Source organism: Aotus nancymaae, unplaced genomic scaffold (assembly GCF_030222135.1).
Source record: "Aotus nancymaae isolate 86718 unplaced genomic scaffold, 86718_ANA_hifiasm-v0.15.2.pri h1tg000036l, whole genome shotgun sequence".
Classification (NCBI taxonomy): domain Eukaryota; kingdom Metazoa; phylum Chordata; class Mammalia; order Primates; family Aotidae; genus Aotus; species Aotus nancymaae.
In genome coordinates, this window is record NW_026988450.1 from 3,245,800 (window position 1) to 3,272,398 (window position 26,599).

General features: G+C 34.1%; 1 protein-coding gene across 3 annotated transcripts in view; it reads left to right on the top strand.

The window, feature by feature from the left end:
• SNTG1 (syntrophin gamma 1) overlaps positions 1-24,763 on the top strand; it is a 758,808-nt gene extending 734,045 nt beyond the window's left edge. For all 3 annotated transcript variants that reach the window (XM_064384170.1, XM_064384171.1, XM_064384172.1), the window contains 2 exons: positions 3,093-3,203; positions 23,014-24,763. In XM_064384170.1, coding sequence (XP_064240240.1) covers positions 3,093-3,203; positions 23,014-23,172 — 270 coding nt within the window. In that variant the 3' untranslated portion in view covers positions 23,173-24,763. The remainder of the gene's footprint in view (positions 1-3,092; positions 3,204-23,013) is intronic.
• Positions 24,764-26,599: the final 1,836 nt, after the last annotated feature.

Here is a 26,599-nt window from a genome sequence, read left to right on the forward strand (position 1 = left end):
AGCCAGAAGATCGCTAAGGTCACTGATGAGGTCACTGATGAAGGTGGCTACACTGAACAATAGATTTTTAGTGTATATGAAACAGCCTTATGCTGGAATAGGATGCCATCTACAACTTTCTTTTTTATTATTATTATGCTGAAGTTCTGGGATACATATTCAGAATGTGCAGTTTTGCTACATAGGTATACACATGCCATGGTGGTTTGCTGCATCCATCAACCCGTCATCTACGTTATGTATTTCCCCTAATTCTATCCCTCCCCTAGCCCCTCACCCCCAGACAGGCCCCGGTGTGTGGTATTACCTTCCCTGTGTTCATGTGTTCTCACTGTTCAACTCCCACTTATGAATGAGGAGTTCGGTTCCTTTGTTAATTTGCTGAGAACAATGGTTTGCAGCTTCATCCATGTCCCTGCAAAGGACATGAACTCATCCTTTTATTATGGCTGCATACTATTCCATGGTGTATATGTGCCACATTTTCTTTTTCCAGTCTATCATTGATGGGCATTGGGTTGGTTCCAAGTCTTTGCTATTGTGAATAGGGCTACAATAAACACACATGTGCCTGTGTCTTTATAGTAGAATGATTTATAATACTTTGAGTATATACCCAGTAATGGAATTCCTGGGTCAAATGGCATTTCTGGTTCTAGATCCTTAAGGAATCGCCACACTGTCTTCCACAATGGTTGAACTAATGTGTCTGGCATCAACAAAATAAAAGCCATCCTATTTCTCCACATCCTCTTCAGCATCTGTTGTTTCCTGACATTTTAATAATCACCATTCTAACTGGTGTGAGATGGTATCTCCTCGTGATTTTGATTTGCATTTCTCTAATGACCACTTTTGATGAGCTCTTTTCATATGTTTGTTGGCCACATAAATGTTTTCTTTTGAAAAGTGTCAGTTCATATCCTTTGCCCACTTTTTGATATTTTATTTCTTGTAAATTTATTTAAGTTCTTTGTAGATTCTGGACATTAGCCCCTAGCCAGATGGATTGATTGCAAAAATTTTCTCCCATACTGTAGGTTGCCTGTTCACTCTGATGATAGTTTCCTTTGCTGTGCAGAAGCTCTTTAGTCTACTTAGATCTCTCTTGTTAATCTTTAGCTTTTGTTGTCATTGCTTTTGGTGTTTTAGTCAAGAAGTCCTTGCCCATGCCTATGTCCTGAATATTGCCTAGGTTTTCATCTGGGGTGTTTATGGTTTTAGGTCTTACATTTAAGTCTTTCATTCATCTTCAGTTCATTTTTGTATAAGGTGTAAGGAAGAGGTCCAGTTTCAGTTTTCTGCATATGGCTAGCCAGTTTTCCCAGCATCATTTATTAAATAGGGAATCCATTCCCATTGCTTGTTTTTGTCAGGTTTGTCAAAGATCAACAGTTGTAGATGTGTGACATTATTTCTGAGGCTTGTGTTCTGTTCCATTGGTCTATATATCTGTTTTGGTACCAGTACCATGCTGTTTTGATTACTGTAGCCTTGTAATATGGTTTGATTCTTCCAGCTTTGTTCATTTTGTTTTAGATAGTCTTGGCTATATGAGCTCTTTTTTAGTTCCATATGAAATATAAAGTAGTTTTTTTCTAATTGTGTGGAGGAAGTCAATGATAGCTTGATGGGAATAGCACTGCATCCCCAAATTACTTTGTGCAGTCTGGCCATTTTCACAATATTTATTCTTCCTATCCATGAGCATGGAATGTTTTTCCATTTGTTTCTGTCCTCTCCTATTTCCTTGAGCAGTGGTTTGCAGTTCTCCTTGAAGAGATCCTTCACATCCCTCATAAGTTGTATTTCTAGGCATTTTATTCTCTTTGTAGGAATTGCGAATGCGTGTTCACTCATGATTTGGCTCTGTTTGTCTGTTATTGGTGTATAGGAATGCTTGTGATTTCTGCACATTGATTTTGTATCCTGAGGCTTTGCTGAAGTTACTTACCAGCTTAAGTAGATTTTGGGCTGAGACAACGGGATTTTCTAACTATACAATCATGTCATCTCCAAACAGAGACAATTTGACTTCCTCTCTTTCTCTTTGAATACCCTTTATTTCTTTGTCTTGCCTGACTGCCATGACCAGAACTTCCAGTACTATGTTGAATAAAATAGGACTACACTCAGAAAACATTTGACTATATCAACTATGTTTTTGTTGATCTATTTAGAAACCACAAGAAATTATTTGAAAAATAATTTGAAACAATAATTTGTGAAAAGTATATTTTATGACATATTAAATGAGATAAAGGTATGCTAGATAAGGCAAAACAAACTACGTGCTGTGTGACCATGTTTGAACACACATACACAATTTTCCTCTTTAACGATTTCTATCTTTGGTATTTTACTTTGAACATGTATGTTTTTAGTTTCAGGGCATACCAAAAAGCAAAGTGCTGAGTCTACTTTCAGGAAATACGATTTACAACATAGTAGAGACAAAAAATTGTTATAGACAATTCCCACTTCTTGCCAATTTAACCTTGCATATCTCAATGTTTGTTATTTGGAAAGGCAACAGATTTCTGTTACTTTCTGCTTCAGAGAATTACATTTGTAGAATATGTTTCTGAAAGAGGCTTTACTTTCCAAGATATTACAGATGGATGGGAATGGCTCCATAAAATGTATATTCTACATCTCATGAAAGCAACACATCAGTCTTTGTCATAAGTGTTTATTCCAGCTAATATGTCATCTACTAATGTGACAGACTACTAGTTGGACTTCAGGATAAAACTTCAGCATGATCAATTCAAAATTGCCTTATCACTTCTATTGAAAACAATTCAATGAGACATATAGTTCTTATTGACTGTACACATAAGACAAGATACTAAAAGCAATTTATTCTATGTATTTGTAATAATTATTTCATGGATAAAATATTTCTGAAAATTAAATGATGATATTGAATCACAAATGTTAACATTTGATAAATATTTTTAATTTACTTTTAAAATATTGGGACATAGTACTAACTTTGTATGATTGACATTTACCATTTAAAAAGGTTTCTTGATTTGAACGCAGATATTAATTCCATTGACTTACATTGTTTCTTTTTTTCCCTTTAGGCTGTCCTTTGGAGGTATAAATTTTCTCAGCTTAAAGGTTCTTCAGATGATGGCAAGAGTAAAATCAAATTTTTGTTTCAGAATCCAGATACTAAACAGATTGAAGCAAAGGTAAACCCAAGAAATTCATCACGTAAGACCTGTAACCACATTAATGCCGTTAAGGAACAAAGGGGAGAAACTTTCAGGGAATCACAAGAGCAAAAACACACACACTCTGCTTCTCTTGAAATATCCCTCATGGCCAGAAGAATAAATTTACTTTAAGATTTTATTGGCAAATTTTCACTTAAAGGCATCACTTAAAATAAATTACACAAAACTAATTGGATTTCTTAATTTTAATTCCTTATAAACTGCATCTGGGTCACACTAAAATAACATCCTGGGAACTAACTCAATCCTTTGGTGGTTTCTTCCTAAGTAATAATTAAAAATACTTTGTAAAACTCTGACTTTATATTTACCTAAATTTATATAGTTATGTTTTATTTATATATTTTTTCACGTATTCAAAATCTACATTATTTTTATTATCATAATATAAAATTGACAATAACAATGTTTGCATTAGAATAAATTATAAATGCATTATCTGAGTATGGAGGAAATGATAAATAACAAATACAAAGTGAAAAAATTATGAACATGAAAACTCAACATAATGTTTCAACTATGGATTAAAATTACCATATTTCTGTTATACCCCTTTACTTATTAAATTCAGGGACAAGGAGCCTTAGCTTGACATTTAGAACCTTTCAAGGAATGTTCCTGGATGATATTCTAGGCAAAGTCTTCTGTAACACTGCTCCATAGTCAGATTAAAATTCTCCTTCTTTTAATAAGGTGATTCCTTCTAGACTTATATATCTTCTGCTTTTCTCTTGACTTTTCTCCTTAGCTTTTTGTCTGAGTATCTCTGGAGATGTCCCCTTCTTGTCTCTGGGTTCATCTTTTCTGCTGTTCCTACTCACAGGTTGTGTAAGGTGGGAACTGTCATCTTTCCTGCAGCAGGCTCCTTTGCCTGCAGCACTGATGTTCCAGGGGGCTGGCCTCACATTTGTCTCCCGTCAGTTTAGACAAATGCCTTGACGACGTCTTCCACTCCCTTTATTTTACCTGCCTCATAAGTTTTTTCAATACATCCTCTTCCCTAAATATAGACCCATCTCTGCACCTGTCCTTTCTCCGCCTCTTACTACTGTTCCTATTCTCTCTCCCCAGGTACCACTGATCAATCATTTACTTTGTGCCAACCACTTATTCTAACAATATCAAAGAATGCATTATTCTTTTCAAAAATTATTTACCTTTCTTTGGGAGGCCGAGGCGGGCGGATCATGAGGTCAGGAGATCGAGACCATCCTGGCCAACATGGCGAAATTCCGTCTCTACTAAAAAATACAAAAATTAGCTGGGTCTGGTGACGCACGCCTGTAGTCCCAGCTGCTTGGGAGGCTGAAGGCAGGAGAATTGCTTGAACCTGGGAGGCAGAGGTTGCAGTGAGCCGAGATCGTGCCATTGCACTCCAGCCTGGCACCTGGCAACAGAGCAAGACTCTGTCTCAAAAAAAAAAAATTATTTACCTTTAGCTATTTCTTAATCTTTAAAAGTACAGCACAAATTTTAATACTGGTGAAAGATGCTAATATTGTCAGTTCTGTAGTATTCTAGCATTTTTTCTGATGGGGAGCCTCAACCACCAGTTGCTGACAGCAAATAATGCTAGACAATCAGATGGTGGCCAGTCCTAGAGAATTACTTAGCCACACTTGTATCACCTGAACATTACCTCTGCTGACATAAAAACTGTATAAGAACTGAAAGCAGGAATTTACTGACTACAGTGTAACCTCTATAACTACGACTTGTGAGCAGTAAGCGAACATACCATCACAGGAGCAAAGCAATTGTAGTGCGGCTGTCCTTGTGTGGCCATAAGTTTTCATTTCTCAGGGATAAATGCCTGGAAAAACAAATTGCACCATAGAATAGAAAATGTTTGTTTAGTTTTAAATAAGATGCCAAATTATATTCTATATTGGCTATAGAATATAGGTAACATTTTACATCCTACCAGTAACGTGTAAGAGATCCAGTTTCTCTACATCCCTGCTAGTCTGGGGTATTGCCACTTAAAACTTTGGTTCTGTTTATCATAGTCTTAATTTACATTTCCCTCAAGTCTGGTAATGATGAACAGCATTTTACATGCCTATTATCTAGCCATGTGTGTTATATCCTCTTGGGTGAGAAGATTTCTCTTCCTGTTTCTTGCCCATGTTCTGATAATATTGTGAGATTATTCTTTTGTTGGTGCCGTCTCTCCGTTTTGCTGTTAACTATGCTAGAGGCTTTTCAAAGAACCACATTAATGTCTTATTAATTTCTATATTGGGCTCTGTAATCCTTTCAATGAATTCTGCTCTTTTAATATTCGCCCACTTTTTAGTAGCTTTGGCTTTTATATTGCTCATATTTTTAACATTTTTTGAGATAATATTTTAGAATTGTAATTTGAAATATCCTTTCTAGTATAGGATTTACTTTTATAATTTCCCTTTTAGCACTGCATTTGCTGTATCCCCAAAATTCTGACATCTTGTGTTTCTATTTTCATCAGTTCAATATGTTTTTATTTCCCTTATGTCTTTCTCTTTGACAAATGGATATTTTCCTTTCTTTTTTTAAAACAGATTTTAGCTTTTCAGAGCAGTTTCAAGTTCAAAGCAAAGTTGCGTGGAAGGGACAAAGATTACCTGTATATAACCTGTCCCTACACAAGCACAGCCCCCTCCGTAGCCAACATCCTCCACCAGAGTGGCACATTAGTTATAGCTCATGAACTAACAGTGACACATCATTATCACCCAGAGTCCATACTTTCCATTAGGGTTCACTTTGGTGTTGCACGTGCTACGGGTTTTGATATGTCTAGAGGCAGGTATCTGCCATTATAGGATCATAGTCATTTCACTACCCTAGACACCTTTTGTGCTCCTTCTATTCACCTCTACTCTCCCCACCCCAAGAAACGACTCATTTTTAAAACTTGTCTCTATAGTTTTGCTGTTTTCAAAATGTCACATGCTTGGATCACACAGTAGTTAAGCTTTTCATATCGGCTTATTTTACTCAGTGATATGACTTCAAGTTGCCTCTACGTCTTTTCATGACTTAATAACTCAGTTCTTTTTAGTACTGAATAATATTCAATTTTCTGAATGTACAAAAGTTTATTGATTCATTCACCTACAGACAGACATCATGGTTGCTTCCACGTTTTAGAAGTTATAAACAAAACTGTTCTAAACATCCATATTCAGGATTCTGAGTAGACATAAGTTTTCAACTTTTTTGGGTAATACCATGTGTGTGATTGCTAGATCATATGGTAAAAGTGTGTTTAGATTTTTACAAACTGCCAAACTATCTTCCAAAGTAATTGTGGAACTTTCCATTTTCATCACCAATGAATGAAAGTTGCTTTTGCTCCACAATGTCAGCAGTATCCATTGTCGTCCGTGTTCTGGATTTGGACCATTCTAATAGATGTATAGTCGTATCTCATTGTTGTTTGTATTTACCTGATGATACACAGTGTGGGGCGTATTTTCATTTGCTTATTTTCATCTGTATATATTCTTTGGTAGGGTGTCTGTTAAGGTTTCTGGCTCATTTTTAATTGGAATGTTTGCTTCGATATCATTGAGTTTTAACAGTTCCTGACATATTTTGATTAGCGTCTTTTATCTGATATGCTGTCTGCAAATATTTTTGTCCAGTTTGTGGTTTGTCTTTTCACACTTTTGAGAATGTCTTTCATAGAGCAGAAAATTTTAATTTAATAAAGTCCAGTTTATCAATTGTTTCTTTCATGGATCATGCCCTTGGCATAGAATCTAAAAAGTCATTGCCAAAGCAAAGGTCATCTAGACCTTGTACTATGTTATCATCTAGGAGTTTTTATATTATCGTGTTTTACAGTTGAGGCTGTGTTCCATTTTGAATTATTTTTTTGCGAAGGGTGTAAGATTTCTGTCTAATTTCTTTCCTTTTTTTGTTTTGCATGTGGATGTCCAGTGTTCCCAGTGTCATTTGTTGAAAAGACCACATTTACTCCGTTGCATTTTTTTGCTCCTTGGTCAGAGATTAGCAGACTCTATTTGTGGGCCTATTTCTAGGCTTTCTCTTCTGTTCCATTGATCTATTTGTCTTTTTTTTCCCCAACACAGCACTGCCTTAATGACTGTAGCTTTAGAGTATATGTCTTGAAGTTTGGGACTGTCAACCCTTCAACATTGATCCTGATTTTCAATATTGCATTGGCTATTCTGGATCTTTTGCCACTCTCTGTATATTTTAGAATCAATTTGTCAATATCCAAAATAGCTTGCTGGAATTTTGATTGGAATTTTATGAGATCTGTAGTTCAAGTTTGGAAGAACTGACATCCAGACAATATTGAATCTTCCTGTCCATGACCATCAAATATATTCCATTTATTTAGTTCTTCTTAGATTTATCAAAGCCTGATAGTTTCCCTCATATAGATTTTTTTGTATATTTAGTTAGTTTTATATTAACTTACCTAATATGTGTCTGAGAATATCTTAGGCTTTTTTATAATCTTAGTAGAAAATCTTTGGATTTCCCACAATTAAGAATGATATCATCTGTTGGTTTGGTAGGTAATATTTATCAAGTTGAGGATGTCCGCGATCTATTCCTAGTTTACTGAGAGTTTTTATCATGTATGAGTGTCAGATGAACTGGAGATAACACATAACCTGACTTCAAACTGTGTTACAATGGTATAGCAATTAAAACAGCAGAATACTGATAAAAAAAAAAATAGTCCCAGTGACCAATGAAACAAAATAGAGAGGCTGGAAAAGAACCTGTGCAATTATGATCAACTGATTTTGACAAAGGCCCCAAGAATACAAACTGGGAGAAGGACAGTTTTTCCAATAACAGGGTGACAAGAAAAAGGAATTTTCATGTTCAGAAGAATGAAATTGGGACCTTATCTAACACCATATACAAAAACAACTCAAAACAGATCATATGACTTTTGTCTGGGCAATGATTTTTTTCTATTTGCCTCCACAAGCCCAGACAACAACACCTACTACTACAAAAAAAGACAGACAGGGTTACCTCAAAGTCTAAAGCTTCCACCAGCAAAGGAAATGAACGGGGTGAAGAGGCAACCTGTATCACGGGAGAAATATTTGTAAGCCGTACATGTGATAAGGGGTTAGTCATCAAAATATATAAGGAATTACAACCACTTCATAATACAAAACAAATAATCCATTAAAAATGGGCAAAGACCCATTTCTCAAAAAAAGACATAATAATGGCCAACATGTGTGAACATGTGAACCTGTGAAGCAATGCTTAACATCACTAATCAGCAGGAAAATTAGAAGCGCAATCTCACCTCATCCTATCAAATGGCTATTATCAAAATGGTGACAGATACATGTTGGCAAAAATGTTAAAAAAAGGGGGGAACCCCTGTATACTATTGGTGGCAATGTAAATTTATATAAGCCATGTTGTAAACTGTAAAGATCTTTCTCTAAAAACTGAAAATAGAACCACCAGTCTACATAGAGCCAGCTATCCCATTTCTGGGTGTACACACAAATGATTTGAAGTAAGTATATTGAAGAGATATCTGCAATTCCATATTTATTGCTGCTCTACTCACAATAGCCAACAGATGGAATCCACCCAAATGTCCATCAACCAATAAATAAAGAAAATATGGTATATTTATACATAATGAAATAATATTCAGCCTTAAAAAAGAAGGACATTATGTCATAGAAGAATCTAGAGGTCATTATGATAAATAAACTCAGTCAGACACAGAAAGACAAATACTGCATGTTCCCATTTATATGTAGAATCTAAAGGCATGGAACCTTCAGTGGTAGTATTTATAGAGACTGGAGAATAGGGTGAATGGAGAGATTTTGGTCAAAATGTACCTAGAGTAAGAGATGATAAGTATCTGAGGGGAATAAATGCCCAAGCTTATTACTAGGCCTTTGCTGTCATGAGTGGGTGTGGGACCACTGTTTTACTGTAGCATTTGGCAAAAGAATATCAATAATTGTATAACAGTTTCCGTCTTGCTAGACTGCCCCTCTCAGGGCATGTGGCTAGGAGGAATAGGCTTCTCTTGGGGTTATTGGTCCGCATTCATTGATTTCTCTGGGTTCCCAGCCTCTCCACTATCTTGTTTGGGGAATATGACACAGAGAGGCAAACCCAGAGAACTCATCATCATGTGTGGCGAGGGTCCTAGGTTCCCTGGTTCTTAGCCTGTCTGCCTCTTCTCTCTTTCAGGGTGTCCTTTCATTTATTTCATGTATGTTGTCCAGGGTTTGTGATGATACTTAGGAAATGGAATAGGGAAAAGTACAACTATTCAATTAACTCCAACGTAGTAATATGTTTATTTTTAAACAATTAATGCCGTTTTATGAAAGAAAAATTATTTGACTTATTTGGACGACTCTGATTGTTAGTTTCTCATCCTTGATAACGCCAATGAATAGTGAAAAAAAGATTTTAAAAGTTGACAGTGGAAGTTTAATTATGATGTGGTTTTTGTTGTAACTGCTGAGTAATCTGGAGGGAGAATTCTTAACATGTAGAGACATCGTTACGTAGGCTTATTTTGTAAAATAATGTTTGCTACCATGCAACGCCTAGATTTCACCTCAGTTTTACACAAATATGACTCAATAAGAATAGATTTCATACAAGTAAACAATACTGAGGAATTTACATGGCTTAAGATAATTTAACTCAATTTAATTTTTAAATTGTTATTTCAAGCCTCAAAGGTTAAATATTAAACACCTGTAAGCTGCTGCTAGATTATGAGTTGCAGTAGATTCTACTGAAGGAGAGATTGGAAACCCAGGACGGTTTATTTCAGTGGAGGCCGCAGTCTGCATAAGAAGAAGTTGCTTGTCCCCATACCTCCCTTACAACATTTGTACCATCCAGGAGAACATTTTTTATCCTGAAAATATTAAACAACATTCCTTCATCAAAGTCACATTTTGTATTTTTTGCTCTGATCCCTCTTTACCAGACTTTAGATAGGTAAGCTAATAGGTAACCTTAGTGATGTCTAAAAGTACTGTTACTAAGATGGTTTCTTATGGTATTTCAAATTTTTATGTGGCTTATGATGTAAATTAATTTTTTGCTTTGCTTATGGCTGATTTGGGAGTAATAAGTGAAGACTGCTATTTTAACTTAATTTTATATAGCTTAACAGTGATTTACATGCAAAGCTTTCAACAGAGTATTATAAATGAAATGTTTGAGTATACAAGACTTTATTGTGAGACCAGGATTGTTTTAGAGGAATTTAAAATTATAGTTTATACATATTTCTACAGAAAATAAAACACTATTTTGGGGTAGAAACAAATTAATATTTACCACTTTGATTTCATGTGTCCACATCTCAAATATATTGAAGGCAAGAGAATATACCTATTTATAAACAATTAATGCCCAAAACTCTTGAAGTTGTTTACAGAAGCTTATTGGGAGATTTTACTTATCTGCTGCCCATATGTCGTCCCATGCATCCAAGAATTTCAACCCTATGACAAGTAATTTATGAATCTTTGAAAAATTCTAGGATATAATATATTTAATAAAGTTCTGCATTTTAAAATCACATCTTGACATATTTTTGAAGTTATGATTGTCAATAAAAGAACATAACCCCAAATAAATTATTAATAAGTGAAGAGATTTTATTTCATCCAAGTTAAAAAGAAAATGTGAGCCAGGGTGTGAAATCTGGGTCTGAAAATGTGGTTAAATGTGGAGGCTGTTGTAACATTTTTTTTTGAAAATAATCTAAGCAGTAGTGAAAATGGTTCAGAATAGACTCAGATCTTGCCATATGTGATAATAGGGAGATAATTTTAATAAAACATACTTTAATTTAACAATTTATATACACATTCGCAGAGCAAATACATTGTAACCAGAGCTTATTTAAAGAGAAATACGGTTTCTTTGGGGAATATTATTGCTTGAGTTGCCATCTGTATCACAACAGTAAACATTCTGCATAGTGCTTAATTCCTCAGTTGTGAGAAAGCATCAGAAATGCTGAAGAAAGTCATGTGGGTTTGCATGGGAATTGGGGGAACTTTGTTTGATCTCTTTGTTGTTGTTGCTGAGCTATATAAGAATAATGTCATAACAAAAAAGCCTTTTATACTTTCTTCCTCTGATAGCAAAATTCATAAATTCTCACTTCATTACTCAGAAAGCTGAATAAATTTCCCATCTGTTTTCCAAAGCCTCATTAAGTTCTCAGAACTTCCCTAGTGGAACAAGGGAGTGGCTCCCAATTGAAGCCTTGGGCGTATTATAGTTTTTTTTTTTTTGACAAGTTACAAAAGCACATTTTATTGCTACTGAGAACTTCAAAAGGTGTTTTCAGATATGATATTCATATAGATATACGAATACATGTAGAATTACTGATATATTTTTGTAGTTGTTTATAATTAAACGTCCTGAATCAAAATATTTTTCTTTACTAGCTCTAATATTATGTTTATGTATATGTGGTTTTTTTTCCTTAAATTATAATTGGACTTAACATGGCCAAACAATCCCCTGATTTCAAAACATGCTGTATTCTACATGCATTAGTGTAGCTTTATTCATTAAATTTCGTAATTCCCCTTATGGAAGTAATGTTAAAATTTTTTTTTTTTTTTTTTTTTTTGAGACGGAGTTTCACTCTTGTTACCCAGGCTGGAGTGCAATGGCACGATCTCGGCTCACCGCAACCTCTGCCTCCTGGGTTCAGGCAATTCTCCTGCTTCAACCTCCTGAGTAGCTGGGACTACAGGCACGCGCCACCATGCCCAGCCAGTTTTTTGTATTTTTAGTAGAGACGGGGTTTCACCATGTTGACCAGGATGGTCTCGATCTCTTGACCTCGTGATCCACCCACCTCGGCCTCCCAAAGTGCTGGGATTATAGGCGTGAGCCACTGCGCCCGGCCCTAAAGTATTTTCTAAACTAGTGTACACAGCATATTCATCTAAAGTACTGGATTTGAGATCTGAAAATCACAGTAGTGCATTTTGTACAGTACACAATAGAAGGGAAAAGAAAATTGCTTTTCTATTCAATGGAACAGTGCAGAAGTTGGGAAGATTTTTAAATAGAGTTGATCATTGGAGGCTCCTTTCCACCAAACACCTCCTTGCTCCAGGTTACCACCATCTCAGGGACTATGATGCCATAAGAGAAATTTTCAAATACATTATTAGTGAAATTCAAATAAAAAATTGAGGCTTGACTCCCAGTAATACTACTTTCTGGATAATCTCTATAAATCTTCATTTTCTCATTGTAAATTGTGAATAAAAGCACCTCCCTTGAAAGGTTGCTCTAGAGAAAAAACGTTTCTGTTCCAACATAAGGATTGAATACGTAACACAATTCATGAAACACTTTGGATGCTCAGTTTTTCGAAGATCTCCACTGAAGAATTCGTGATGTGTTGATGTTTGCATTTCAGAAGAGGATGGTCGGTAATCTAAATGAATCTCTGTTTGGTACTTGAGTCTTATAAATAGGTCTTTTAATATTCACAAGGCTGGGTAGGTATTTGGAATCAAGGCTCTCTTTCTCCCTTGTAAATAAAGGATCAGCTTTTATAGTCAATTTGGCTTTTAACAATTTCTGACTCTATCTGGTATCTGAAACCAAAGGTTTTCTAAAATTCCAAGATCCCTTTTCCTCTCATTTCCAGCTGTACAAAGCACTGACTGTTTAGACTACAGAGACGACAAACAATGATGAGGCAGAGCATCTGCTTAATAGCACAGGTCCTGCATAAATTCGTGTTTGGAGTGCTTCACACTGTAAAATAGACGGAAGCAGATACAAATAAGATAGGGCAAAACATGAACTCAATTTTGTGCAGGGGTGTATGTGTATAACTTCTATATCAACTTATTTTATATGAAATTTATTTTAAACTGATGACTGAATTGAGAACAAGAATGTGTGGTAAAGAAGGTATCTGGACAGGATAGTGCTTCTCTCCCCCTTAGAAGAGATTTTAAACTCCTGGGAATCACTAAGGATTCTGAATTATTTTTATTTTTCATTGATATATTTTTTCTCCTTACAAATAATTTATTTTTCAAATCTCCTACTTTCTCCATCTGAATAGTGAATTTTTCTACCCATTTGTGTTAAGACTACAGAGTATTATCTTATTTGGTATACTGTAAAACTTACATTAACATCTTATAGATAAAACAGATATATTAACTGCCTCCAAAATAAGTAGCTGTCAAAGGGAACAAAATAACATAGATACGTCTTGTTATGTCAAAAGTAATCATTTACAAAGAGAAGAATTATAACTAAATTTTTACTTAAGTGACCCAAGGAAGAACATTTTGAAAATCAGAATTTCAAAGTTAAAGACATTCTGGAAAGCAATTTCCCAGGAAGTAAAGTAACAAAACACAGAGTGTAGTAACCAAGTACTGTCTTACGTTCTCATAATAAGGTAATTGTAGCAAATGACAATCATCGTGAAAGCGTTTAAGGGTAGAAATAATGAACTTCATGTCAACCAGAAAAGCAGAATTATTCTGAAGCTATACATGTGTCTATTTATAATTATTTGCACAATGTAGTAAGATTAACTATATAACTATTTAAGTCTATCTATGTCCCAAGTAAGTTTCTTAACTTCAGTCGTCATGCCACCTTAAAATTTATGGCTGCAGGTATCAAGATATTGGTGATATATTTATATTCACCAGACAATTTAACATGAGAAGAACAGTTTAAATGTGATATTAAGAGATATAAATGTCTTATTTTCTTTATATTAATTTAGAAGAGATGAAGCAAAATATTATTAAACATTATTCTATTACATCAAGATCAGAAAAGTTCCTAAAGGATTTTGAAGCAAGCAGTTTAGTAGAGATAGGCAATGTAATAAGTTTCTATTTTTATTTGCCAAACTCATTAATGGGGATCAGGAGATAGAGATACATAATAAACCAATAATCCAAATCACAAAGAGTATAGGTTACAGTCTTTGGAAACCCATAATGTAGACGAAGAGAGTAAAGGATCAAAACAATAGGTTGGATTCTGATCTATGCCTATAAATGCTGGACTCCAAATTAATTGATATTTATTGATCATCAACATTTTGCAAATTACTGTGCTTTAGGCATTTTAAGAAATCAAAAGTGAATGTGGGCTGGGTTTTCAGAATGGCACAGTAAGGACTTCTGAAATTCCACTCTTCTTTGTTTTGCATTGTAAGAAGGACATGAGTTTTACGGGGCCAGGAGTGAAATGCTTTGCTTTGAATATAGTTTGTTCCTCTGAAACTCATGTCAAACTTTGATTCCCAATATGGCAGTGTTGGAATGTGGGGCCTAGAGGGAGATGTTCAGGTGGTGGGGGCAGATTCCCCCACAAATAAATTAATTACCTGCTGCAAAGGTGAGTGAGATCTTACTCTTGTGGAAATGGATGTTTCCCACTGGAGTGGGCTGTTAAAAAGAGTCTGGCTTCCTCAGTTTCTGTGACTTGCCCCTCTGTCACCCTGTGATCTCTTTGCACATGCCCACTTGACTTCTGTTTTTTGCCAAGAGGTGAAGCTGCCTGAAACCTTCACAGATGCAGCTGCCACATCATGCACTTTTCAGTCACCAGAGTAATGAGCCAAATAAACCTCTTTTCTTTATAAGTTACCCAGCCTTGTTACAGCAACACAAACAGACTAAGACACAGACCTTGTCATTACTTGACTCAGACCTTGCTCATTGGGAAAATCCCTAACCTAAGTAAGTATTTAACAATTAATAATAGTTGTTTAAAGTCACACCTACATGAATTGACAATACCAACTGCAACAAAAGAGATACTGGTGAAAAACTTAAGATCTGAGGAATGGGATGTTAATAAGGGGCTTTTAGTAGCTCCAATACATTCCTGAGAAACTAGAAAGGCACATAAATGTGCCAGGCTGTGCACGTGACAGCAAAAGATGCCCTAAACTCTCAGTTATGGCTGGCCTTAAGGACCTGTGCAAGACCAAAGCAAAGACTTAGAAAGAGTTGTAAATTGCCAGAGCGTTAAAGAAGTGCCAGAAAACACACACAGAGCCCCATGGAAAAGTTGTAAAACTTTACTTCTAGTCATTTACAGATATACTGGTCAAAACAATAGGTGACCAAGAAACTACAGAAATAGTCTGATAGGAAAACGCCAATAACAAAGTGCAGCAGCCTCAGACTCTCAGGAAGAATGAGAATCTGATTTCCAAGAACATTCTTTAAAACACCGGTTTTAAACAAAAATTATGAGACATTGAAAAAATTAGAAAAAAACTCAAAATTGTGGTTTTTCTGTAAGAAAATATACTCAATAAAAACTTTCTCTGAGAAAAACCATCTGGTGCACTTACTAGTAAAATAATTTAAGTCGTGTATTAAAAATGTATTAAATGGTCTAAACAAAGCTATGCTCAAAGAATTAACACGTTTGACCATATACAGAATGTCAATGAAAGAAGTAATAAAAAGTATCAAATAAAATTCTTCAGTTGAAAAATACAATAACTGATGTTTTAAACATTCTTAGATGAACTGAACAAAAGATTTGAGTTTATGAAGAAAGATTAAGAGAACATGAAGAGTTCACTACATCTCAGTGTCAACAGAGCAACTGAGATTATCCAGTCTAAGAAATAACAAAAATATAAATGAAGAAAAATAGCAGAGTCTCAGATGTCTATATGACAGCATAGATTGTGCTGTGATATATATATATAAAGGGAATACCAAGAAAACAGAAAGATAAAGTGGTAGAAAGAATATTTTAAGAAATAACAGCTGGAAACATCTCAAATTTAATATTAATCTATATATTTGAAGGACTCAATGAACTCCATGTAGGATAAAAACAAATACATAAAATCATCATGCTTGACCAGCAAAAGGCCAGAGAATCTTGGAAACAGCAAAAGAAAAATGAGTCACACCATGCAAAGAATCATTAATAAGAATAACAGCTCATTTTTTATGTGAAACTGTGTAAGTCAGAAAGTAATAGAACGACACATTTAAGTGCTGAAACAAAAAGGCTGTCATAGAAGAGGTTCTTACTCAGTGAAACTCTCCTTCCAAGATGGAGGAGAATTACGTCATTATTACATATAAAAAAAAGAACATTTGCCACTAGTAAATACACACTAGAGAAAACAATTTTTAGATAATATCTTGAATTCACACTTAGCAAGAATAAAAACACTATTAAAGGTAAATACATAATTCAATTTAAATGACAGTATACATGCATTTTAATTGGTGCTATTCTTCTGAAGTATTTGAAAGAAAAATTCATAAAATGATAATTATATCACTGTGTCTGTGGGCTTGTAATGGATAAAGATGTAATGTGTGTGACGACGGCACAAAGAAGTGGAGGAAACAGAGGTATTTAGAACCAAATTTTTTGAGCACTATTGAAGTTCTCATTGTTGTGAACTAGATTATTTAAAAATGTTATTATATTCCTCAAAATAATAAAAAATAACTAATGATCAAAAGAAATAGAATTAAAATTATATGTAGCATATATATATTATTTATATAAACAGTGTATATATATATATACATGTACATATATAATGTTATACTCCCACAAATGAAAACAGTAATGGAAAAATAAAGAAACAAAAACTTGTGATACATGATGAACATAAATTTTACCTTATGTATAATTACATTAGAAGTAAATATATTAAACACTTTAACCAGAGGCAGAGATTAACATAATAATTTTTAAAATGACTTAACTGTATGATGTTCTCAAGAGAAATAGTTTAAACTTTTAAATTGAAAAGCACTCTAGTGCATATATCACTGCAATCAAGATATGGACAACGAAACATTCAAAACAGAACATCTGCATCCTGACCCTGTTTGATTTTTATTGTTATTCAGTTCAACGTATTTTTTTTTTCTTTCTTTTGAGACTTTCTTGTATGTAATGGATAATTGGTAACTCTGTGGCTTCATTTTGAAGTGTCAGAAATTGTTTCTGTTTTCTTTTACTCATTCTTCTGTGGTCAAACACACACACCTAGTGCTTTAATATTTTTTAATTTATTGAGATTTGTTTTATGCCCCCAGTATGGTCAAATTTCTACAGAAACTTTCAAATAATTTATATTCTGTTTTTGCTGGACAAAAGTTCTAAACGTGTTAGTTTGATCTTGTCAGTTGATGGTGTTTTTGAATTCTGTATATCTGGTGACATTCTGTTTTATTCTTTTACCAATTAAGAGAGATGTTGAAGACTTCAATGTAATTGTGTATTTCATCAGTTTATGTTTTACATACTTTACAGCTAAGTTATTTGGTGCATACATGCCTAGAGTTGATATGTTTTTCTTATAGTTTTATACTTTTATTATTAATTAATTTGTCTCATTTTGTCCAGTAATTTTCTTTACTTTGAAGCTTAGCTCATCTAATGTCAGTATAGCCACTAGTCATTTTTCTTCATAAAAATGTACATATCTTTTATTATTCTTTTACTTTAAATATAACTATATCATTATATTTAAAGTGAGTTTGTAGATAGCATATGTTTGGGTCATGGTTTTTAATCTATTCTGCCAATCTCTGTGTATTGATTGGTGAATTTAGACAACTTACTTTTTATTGTAATTATTAATGTCTTGGCTTATATCTACCATTATATATTTGAATTTTCTTCTCTCTCTTTTCCACTTTTCTTTTTTTTTCTGCCTTCATGTGCCTTTTTTGAATACGAGTCATTTGACTGTGTTCTTCTATAGGTAAGGTTTTATTTCTCTCTTGCTGCTCTCAAGACTTCTTGCTGTCTAGTTTTCGGAAGTTGACTATGATATGTCTTGGCAAGGATTTCTTTTGAGTTTACCCTCTTAGTGTTTCACTTAGCCTCTCAAATCTTTAGGATTTAGTCTTTTACCAATTTCAATGACTTTTCAGCTAAAATTTCTTTCAATATTTTCCAGTTCCTTACTTTTTCTCCTCATTTTTTGTACTCTGACAACATGAATAGTAAATAGTATATATTTGTATTTTTGTTTCAGTCTCACAGTTCACTGAATATTCTTTCTTTTTTTCAGTCTTTCTTATACCTTTTATTCTAACTGGTTGATTTTCACGATTCTTTTATCCACTTCCTCTTTCTTCTGTTCTCTTCTTTCTGCTGTTGAATCGTTTATTCCGTTTTTTATTTCCACTATTATACTTTTCAGTTATAACATTTTTATTTGATTATTTTAATGTCTTTTATTTCTTTCTTAGAATTTCTGTTTCTCTTCTGAAACTTTCTACATGTCCATTTGTTCTAAGCATGGTGATAACTGCTTATTGGAACAATTTTGTTGTGACTACTTGAAAATATTTGTCAAATGATTCAAAAATCTATGTCATCTCACTGTTGGCATCTATTGATGTTGTTTTCCATTCAGTTTAAGATTTCACTGGTTCTTGATATGATGATTGATCTTCTATTGTAATTAGACATTTTTGTTATTTAGTTATGAGTTATGTTTTAATGATATTGAGTGTTGCATGACCATGTTACTGTGGGAAACAGGTGTGCAAATGTAGGTGGTGACTTATTCAGGTTCAGTTAATGATGCTCTCAGTTGTGTTCAGAGGACTCACGAGTTATTGACTCATTTATGCCTAATGTTCCATTATTGGAACTCTAAGCATGTGGGAGTTATTTATATTTTACTGCTCAAGGTCATCACCAAGTTCTGATTGCAAACATTCAAAAACTTGCAGTCTCAGGCATAAATGGGTTAAAAGCCTTTAAGCAGTAAGCAGAGTGAGGAAGATAAATTCTAGATTTTATCCTGAAAATGATACCTATAAGTTAGTAGTTTGTCCAAATTCTCGATACTTCCTGCTTTACCCTCTCTGTCAGCCAATGACTTTGCTTTGTATCCCACTTAAAACACAGAATTAAGCAAAGCTACAAAACACCAAATCTACCCACCTTCCTTGAGTTGTGCCCATAATACTGTGCCTCACCTCCTGCCACTTCAGATCAATTGTCAAAGTTGCCACTTTTGCGTCAGATCTCACCCTTCTCAGGAATACAGTTTCTACAGTTGTCCTCAGATTTGATGCCACCTCCATCTCATGCCAGCGATTCTACAAATATATACTGATTTCATAAACCTTAGGAAAACGTTCTTGATTTCATATGTATCTGTTCCTCTGCTCCCTTTAAGAAGGAAAAGTAGGATTTCTTCTCCAAAGAGAAGCTGCCTATAGTAACTAATAACTGCACATGCAATTTCTCATGAAGCCATTCCTGTGAATCTTTTGTTTCTACTTCTCCACAAAAGGACTCTTGTAAAGGATTAAAATGGCCTCTGTGTTGTTAAATTCAATGGTCAACGTCCAGCTGTCATTTTTCAAGATTCCCGGTTTTCTCTCTCACTTTCTTAGAGGCAACTACACATTTTTCTTTTTTGCTGGTTCTTCTCCTCATCTTTCTGACATTTTTGTACTGTGGAATCTCAGTGATGAGTGCCCAGTTATCTTCTCTTCCTACCTATGCACACCTTGATCTTCTCATCCAGACCACAATGCTTTACCTACTATCTATATGCTGACAGAAGCTGAACTTCCATTCTGAACTCTAATTTTTCCCTTAAATCTATATTAATATATGCAGCTCTCCCCTTATCACCTGTATGTCTAATATGCTTTCAAATGTAACATACCCAAAACCAAAATCTTGATCTTTACTCCCAAACCTGATTTTCCCACAATTTCTCCATTTGTAGAGCAACACTTTTTTCCCCCAGTTATTGAAATCTACTTTCAAATCTAACCCCTTTCCGTATAGAAAAATTTGTAACTTCTTCTCCTTCTTTCAATCCATTTCCTGTAAAGTTCATTCTCAACAGTCTAGCCAAAATCATCATTTTCTGACTTAAGTCAATGCTCGTCACTTCTCTGCTCAAAAATTTACCATGGTTTCCCATGTCATTCATAGTGAAACTCATAAAGGCTCATGCAGTATGTCAAGTGTTTTCTTTGACCTCACTGTCTGCTAATTACGTCTTAATTCATTCCATTCCAGACACAATAGCCCTTGCTTTTCGTCAAACTCTCCTGGAATGTCCCTACCTCTGGGCCTTTAAAATTATAAGTGTTGCATCTGGAATATTTTCCCACAAACATGGAAATGGTTCACACCTTCATCTGTTTCAAGTTCCGTGCACAAGACAACGTGGATTTTCCCGTCCCACAGCCCCTTGAGTAGGCTGTGCGGTCCTCTCTGCTTTCTTTCTCAACCGTACCTGTCATATTCTGACACGTTATCCTTAATGTATGTATGCCCTTAGTCACATTTTGTCTCCTGTCACTGGAATGTAAGTCCCATCAGTACTGTTTTGTTCATTTGTTTTTGTCTGTTTTTTTTCACTGCTATCTTTTAAGAACAATAAAAAAAGAGTAGATGCATAGGAAGCACTTGATATTTTATTGATTGGATGACTGTTTACATTTCTGAATCTAGCTTATACTTGGTGAGATTTGAGGGATCATGACAATCATAAGACTTTCTTTACAAGGGCAACTTGTAAGTCTGTAACTTGGCAGAAGCTATCAGAGGATGAGTAGATAGATGTTTATCATCAGTGGATGTCTGACAGGTGGTAAGAATGCAGGTCTAGTTCTCACCACAGTGTGAGTTTACTTACGTAGAAGGAATCACTGACACCCTAGGAGTGGAAATGATTGCCAAGGCTGATCACTGAGGCAGAGGAAAGATGTGTGGACATTGGAATGAGAGCCAAACTTGGATCCACCTTGGTCTCCTGCTTTCTCTTCCAATCACCCTCTATTATTCCTGTCTACCACTTCTTCAAAAAGGGGGTAAAAAAGGTTAAAGTGTCAGTTTATATCAAATTATTGACAAATAATTGACAAGGTAGGAATAATTGAAAACTTTTATTTTTGTAAAGATGCCTGGATACTTACATATTTAAGGGTTGTTATTTTTGGGAACGAAAATATAATCTCTATTTTAATAAAGATGAGGTACAATTACCTTTGAGAAAAAGTTATTTGCCATGCTATTTTTACCCATCCAACAATATTCTCCTCCTTATCGATAGTGAATTGCTTATTTTTACTGTTGTTTTATTTTTTAATAACATGCAAGAACATTTTACATTTTCCCAAAATTTCCAAACCTTTCACATCAGGCGGACTTAATTTGAGATGGTATAGAAAGTATTCAAAATTTGTCTGGGAAATAACCTGACTACACCAAGAATGATGGGGTGAATGGAGGATTTTCAGGGTGAGTTAAGGCAAAGGGAAACTTGCTCATATGACATATAACATATGACTAGTGCCACTGAAGTGGATTATTATAAATAAAGCTTCAAAGATAATTACAATGGAGTCACTAAAAACTTTTTTTGCTGTAAACAGCTACGGGAAGTAGAAGAGTTAAATGAATAACCTTTTCTCTTCTGTGGAATAAGTTGCTGTTTCACATAGGAAACTATCAAATGCTGAAGGTGTGAAGGGAGCTACTGAGAAAGCGTAGCATTTCCTCTATGCCACAGATGCCCCTGAATATACGTTATGGTGTATTGCACTCCTATTGCATGACCTGAGAAAATACTACGTGGATGAATTATTTTATTTAAATAGCTACATGGTACATTACAGATATTATGATGTGTCATAATGTATTGAATATTTTGTAATGTTTTCCGCTACCACATAAAAGTTGTAAGCACAGTCAGTCATGTACATATCAAGTATAATTCTATACTCTTTATTACATATATGTAGTAAATTACATAATAAAATAGCAAAGAGTTTGTAAGAATTTCATATGCTTTATTAAGCTCTAGTTATCCTCCTTGCGATAAGTTTATCATACTGATTTCATTAAGAACATAAATGTATTAATCTTTCAATCATCTTGAATTAAAACATGATTATGTGATCACTGATGGTCTTTAATAAAAATACCAGCACCTTCATCTTTGTAAATCCATTCCGAGTATTGCTTTATGATATTAGAGCTATTTTGACATAATTATAATTTGAAATAACTTTTTTCTGTTTTCACTGTAATATATATAATTTGGTTGCCACTGATAAATGGGTTAAAATTTTCCATTGGTATTTAAATAGGGAACATATTTCTAAAAATCCAAAATGAATTTAGTGAGCTCTAGTTGATTTCTTTAGTAAATATGCCACATACACCATTAAACAGCCAGTCACAATTAAAATTAACGATTAAATTTATTTTGAAATTGAACCATTTGGCTCCTCTGATTATAAGAGTTCATATCCCCTTCCTTCTAGCATTTCTTAGTCAGTTTCTTATGGCAAATATTAACTCATTCTAGATAATAATCAAAAATAGTTGTAAATTGTTCTAATCCATACTTATCATCTGATGTGTGCATAGAGATAAAAATACTTTTAAATGTATGTCCAAGTTTATCTTTAATTATACATTATCAAGAGTAAAGTTTTGGCAAAATATATTTATCAATGTTCAAACAACATTCATAGATGATAAGAGTGATCAGTCCTCCTACCTCTTATCCACCACGTATTGAAGTAACTTTTCAATACATACGATGTTTACATGTTGTCCAAAAATGTCTACATTTGACATTAGTTTGCATATGTTAGATATCATAAATTTTAGATAAGTATATTGAATTTGAAAAAAATCTAGCTATCATCCATTTTTAAAGATATTAATTTTTATTTTATCTGACCTGTTTCTCTTTCAGGAGTTGGAATTTTCAAATTTATTTGCGGTTCTTCACTGCATTCATTCCTTCTTTGCTGCCAAGGTAGCTTGTTTGGACCCTCTATTTTTAGGCAATCAGGCTTCTGCTTCTGCTGCTGCCAGCTCTGCTACCACGAGCAAAGCAAAATACACAACTTGATGTACTAAGCTCTGCAGTGATACTCACCATAACTGTATAAACAGAACACATTTATTCATCATTTTAGACCCTGGAAAATCCATAATATATCAGCAGTGGAGGAAAAATTGAAATTTCAGCAGAAACAAAGAAGGTCATGTGGAATCTCAGAAACACTTCTATTCTGGATGGCATCTGTAAAATATACCACACGAACAAAATAGCTTGTTCTCACTTAGTTGCTTTGTACCAGTAAGTATATTGCTTTCACCAAAAGTGGAGACAAAAGAATGAATTATTTGAAGAAGTATGTAAATAATATAAAAATAGTAAGCTACCTATAAATAAAAATACTTATTAAATGGTTACTTCTGTATTTTAGATTATTTTGTATGACGAGTACATGTTGGGCAGAGTCAGAAACTAATGCCCTATCATTGTACTGTGAGGGACAGCAAAGAGTTAAAAATCATTAATCAACAAGGAGCATGCAAAAAAATTCATCAAAGAAGGATGCACTTTCATTTGCTGATATAAATTTGCCCTTGTGTTCTCATCCCATGATTGACTCTGGCACTCCAATTGTTTTTATCTTATTGTAACTATTCCAAAGAACCTCAAAAAGATAATCACATTGACCTATGATAGATAACAATGTGAAATGCACTATTCTCCCTTGGATCACTGTTACTGAAATGGTTTGTTAGCTGCCAATGTCAATCTACTATGCCAAAAATGTATTAATTTAATTATGAGTGATGAAAAATTTCATGAACCTCTCATTTCTTCCTTCATTTTAAAGAGACTTATATTTTACCTAATAAGATTTATTATCAAATTAAAGTTTCACAAATTTTCAGTGACCCCCCACCAAACCTTTTGTAGAGAAAATAATGTAAAAAATACGGTGTGAGAAACAATTGTTTGTAATCTGAAATGTCCCTAGAAAGCAGTCCCAGAGCTATTATATACGTTAGTTAAATGACATTTTTCCATTTTAGTACTATTTTATGTGGAACAAAGGTGATATTTAAAGATAAACATTAAAAATCTTCATCCTCCCTTGTCATGGAAGTGATTAAGTAATGCCAAACTATGCAGGTTATTTTAGATATTTTGTCCTAAGAATGTAAATGTGAAAAGGCTGAGAAATTTGAAAGCCTTAGGGTTGTGCAATTTACTCAGATTCCAGGTATTATACAGCTAGTTGTATAACACGAAACACATTCTCTGTCCTTTAGTACAGCTTTTTTGAAATCTTCTTTTAAAAAGTCAGCTGTGTATGTAAAAAGCAAACAAACAAACAAAAAACATTGTTACTGATACACATGCTCCCAGGTAAACCAAACATTACATGTGTTCTTGTGGAGATAATCAAGTATCTAATAAAGTGATTCAATATATTTTTTTTAATGTTAAAAAAAAGTCACTCCAGGCCAGGCACCTTGGCTCACATCTGTAATCCCAGCACTTTGGGAGTTTGAGGCAGGCGGATCACAAGTTCAGGAATTCCAGTTCAGCCTGGCCAGTATGGTGAAACCCTATCTCTACTAAAAATACAAAAATTAGCCAGGCGTGGTGGCGTGTGCCTGTAGTCCCAGCTACTCAGGAGGCTGAGGCAGGAGAATCACTTGAACCCAGGAGATGGAGGATGCAGTGAGCAGAGATCATGTCATTGCACTCCAGCCTGAGTGACAGAGTGAGACTCCATTTAAAAAAAAAAAATTACTCAAGAAGGAAACAACATTTTTCTATAATGGACAGATCCATTAAGTTAAAAAATTTAATATCAAGTTCTTTTCATACTCATTATGATTCATTAATTCATTTTGCATCAAATTAGTTTGTTAATACCTCAAATTGAAAAGAAAATGTGGAAGTTTATAATTGTCCCTTGGAAAATGTTAAGCCGAATCTAACATATCTTATTCAAAGAACAGTGGCAAATTACAATAAACAGTTTCAATGTAATGTATTTTGACCATAAAACTAATTACACATTTGTAATTAGGGTAGAACTTTGGAATTCTTGCACACTATATTGATCAAACACACAATCATTGTAAAATTGAAGCCCATCAAAAGCAGACTTCAGTAGTAGGCCACTTCTGAACTTATGGAGAAAAAGCAGTGGGATACATCCGACTTGGAATTTTCAGCTGTGGTATGTGGCTCACTATAGAATTTCGATTCCAGCGCTGAATCTCAATGTGCCCCATATTGGGGTTACATGAATGTGTCCACAATGTGATAATATGATCTGAAGGCAATTTGATGTGGTCTAATCATCCACAAGCAAAAGAAAAAAGTTTCAATCGTTTACCTACCTGTAATAGAATGATTTTTAAAAATGTGAAATTTTATAATTGTTCCATTTTAAAATTTAAAAAACCTATTAACTATCTTTTTGTGATATCATGAAAATTTAGCCTGTGCTCGTGTGTATGAAGGAAAAGGCACACAATGAGATATGTATAAATATATATCTCCTCGGTGAATACACACACACCCTCATATGTATATGCATATGTATGTGTGTGTGTGTATATATATATAAAAATATAATGAAATGCTGACCATTAAATATATTAAAAGAACATGTTTTGTGTACATACATTTAATATACTTTAAATTACACTGTAAAATGTAGCTTAAAAACCTATGACAAACCATTATGATTATTTTTGATACTATTGACAAAAAAAGCTGAGATTTTTATTTAACATGATGAGTACAATAGCCAAAAATTAACAAAATACTATTCTCATTTTCATCAGTTTAACAATTAATGCTTCATGTTTTCTTTACAATGTGATGATTAGTCATGGTCATTTGTTATAACTTGGATTACTTGAATGAAAAAGCTTAGAAATGAACAAAAACGCTTATAAATTCCTCTCATGTAATTTAGGTTTACATGCATGAGATTTATTCATCAAATCCTAGTTTGTACACTGAGCACATTTTAACAGCAAAATGCTAATGTGTTAACCCCTCCAGTGCCTTGGTATGTGTGAGTGTGTCTGTGTGTTTGGGTGTGTGTCTGTGTGTGTGTGAGCGTGTGTGTGTGTGTAGTCATTAAAGAGTTCATTACAGTGTATATAACACAAGCTTAACAGGGAATATTGTAGGTATTTAGGTCAGAGAATGAAGTTCAAAGTCATTTGAAAACTGCTAACTACTATAAAAATGTCTTTTGCCTGATCAAGTATAACAATTCATCTAAGCAGAAGTATATTACAGCAAGGACGTTTATAATTTGTTATATTACAACAAACATTTATTTAAAAATAATCTAATAGATAGTGTAAGTGTAATGCATACCCCAACATATTTTAAATGGGAAGATAATCAGGTAACTATTTCTTGCCCATATTTCAGGCATGTACCAACTTATACTTTGGAAACCTTTGCTCATAAAGCTGTCATTCAGCAAGAAAAGAAAGCA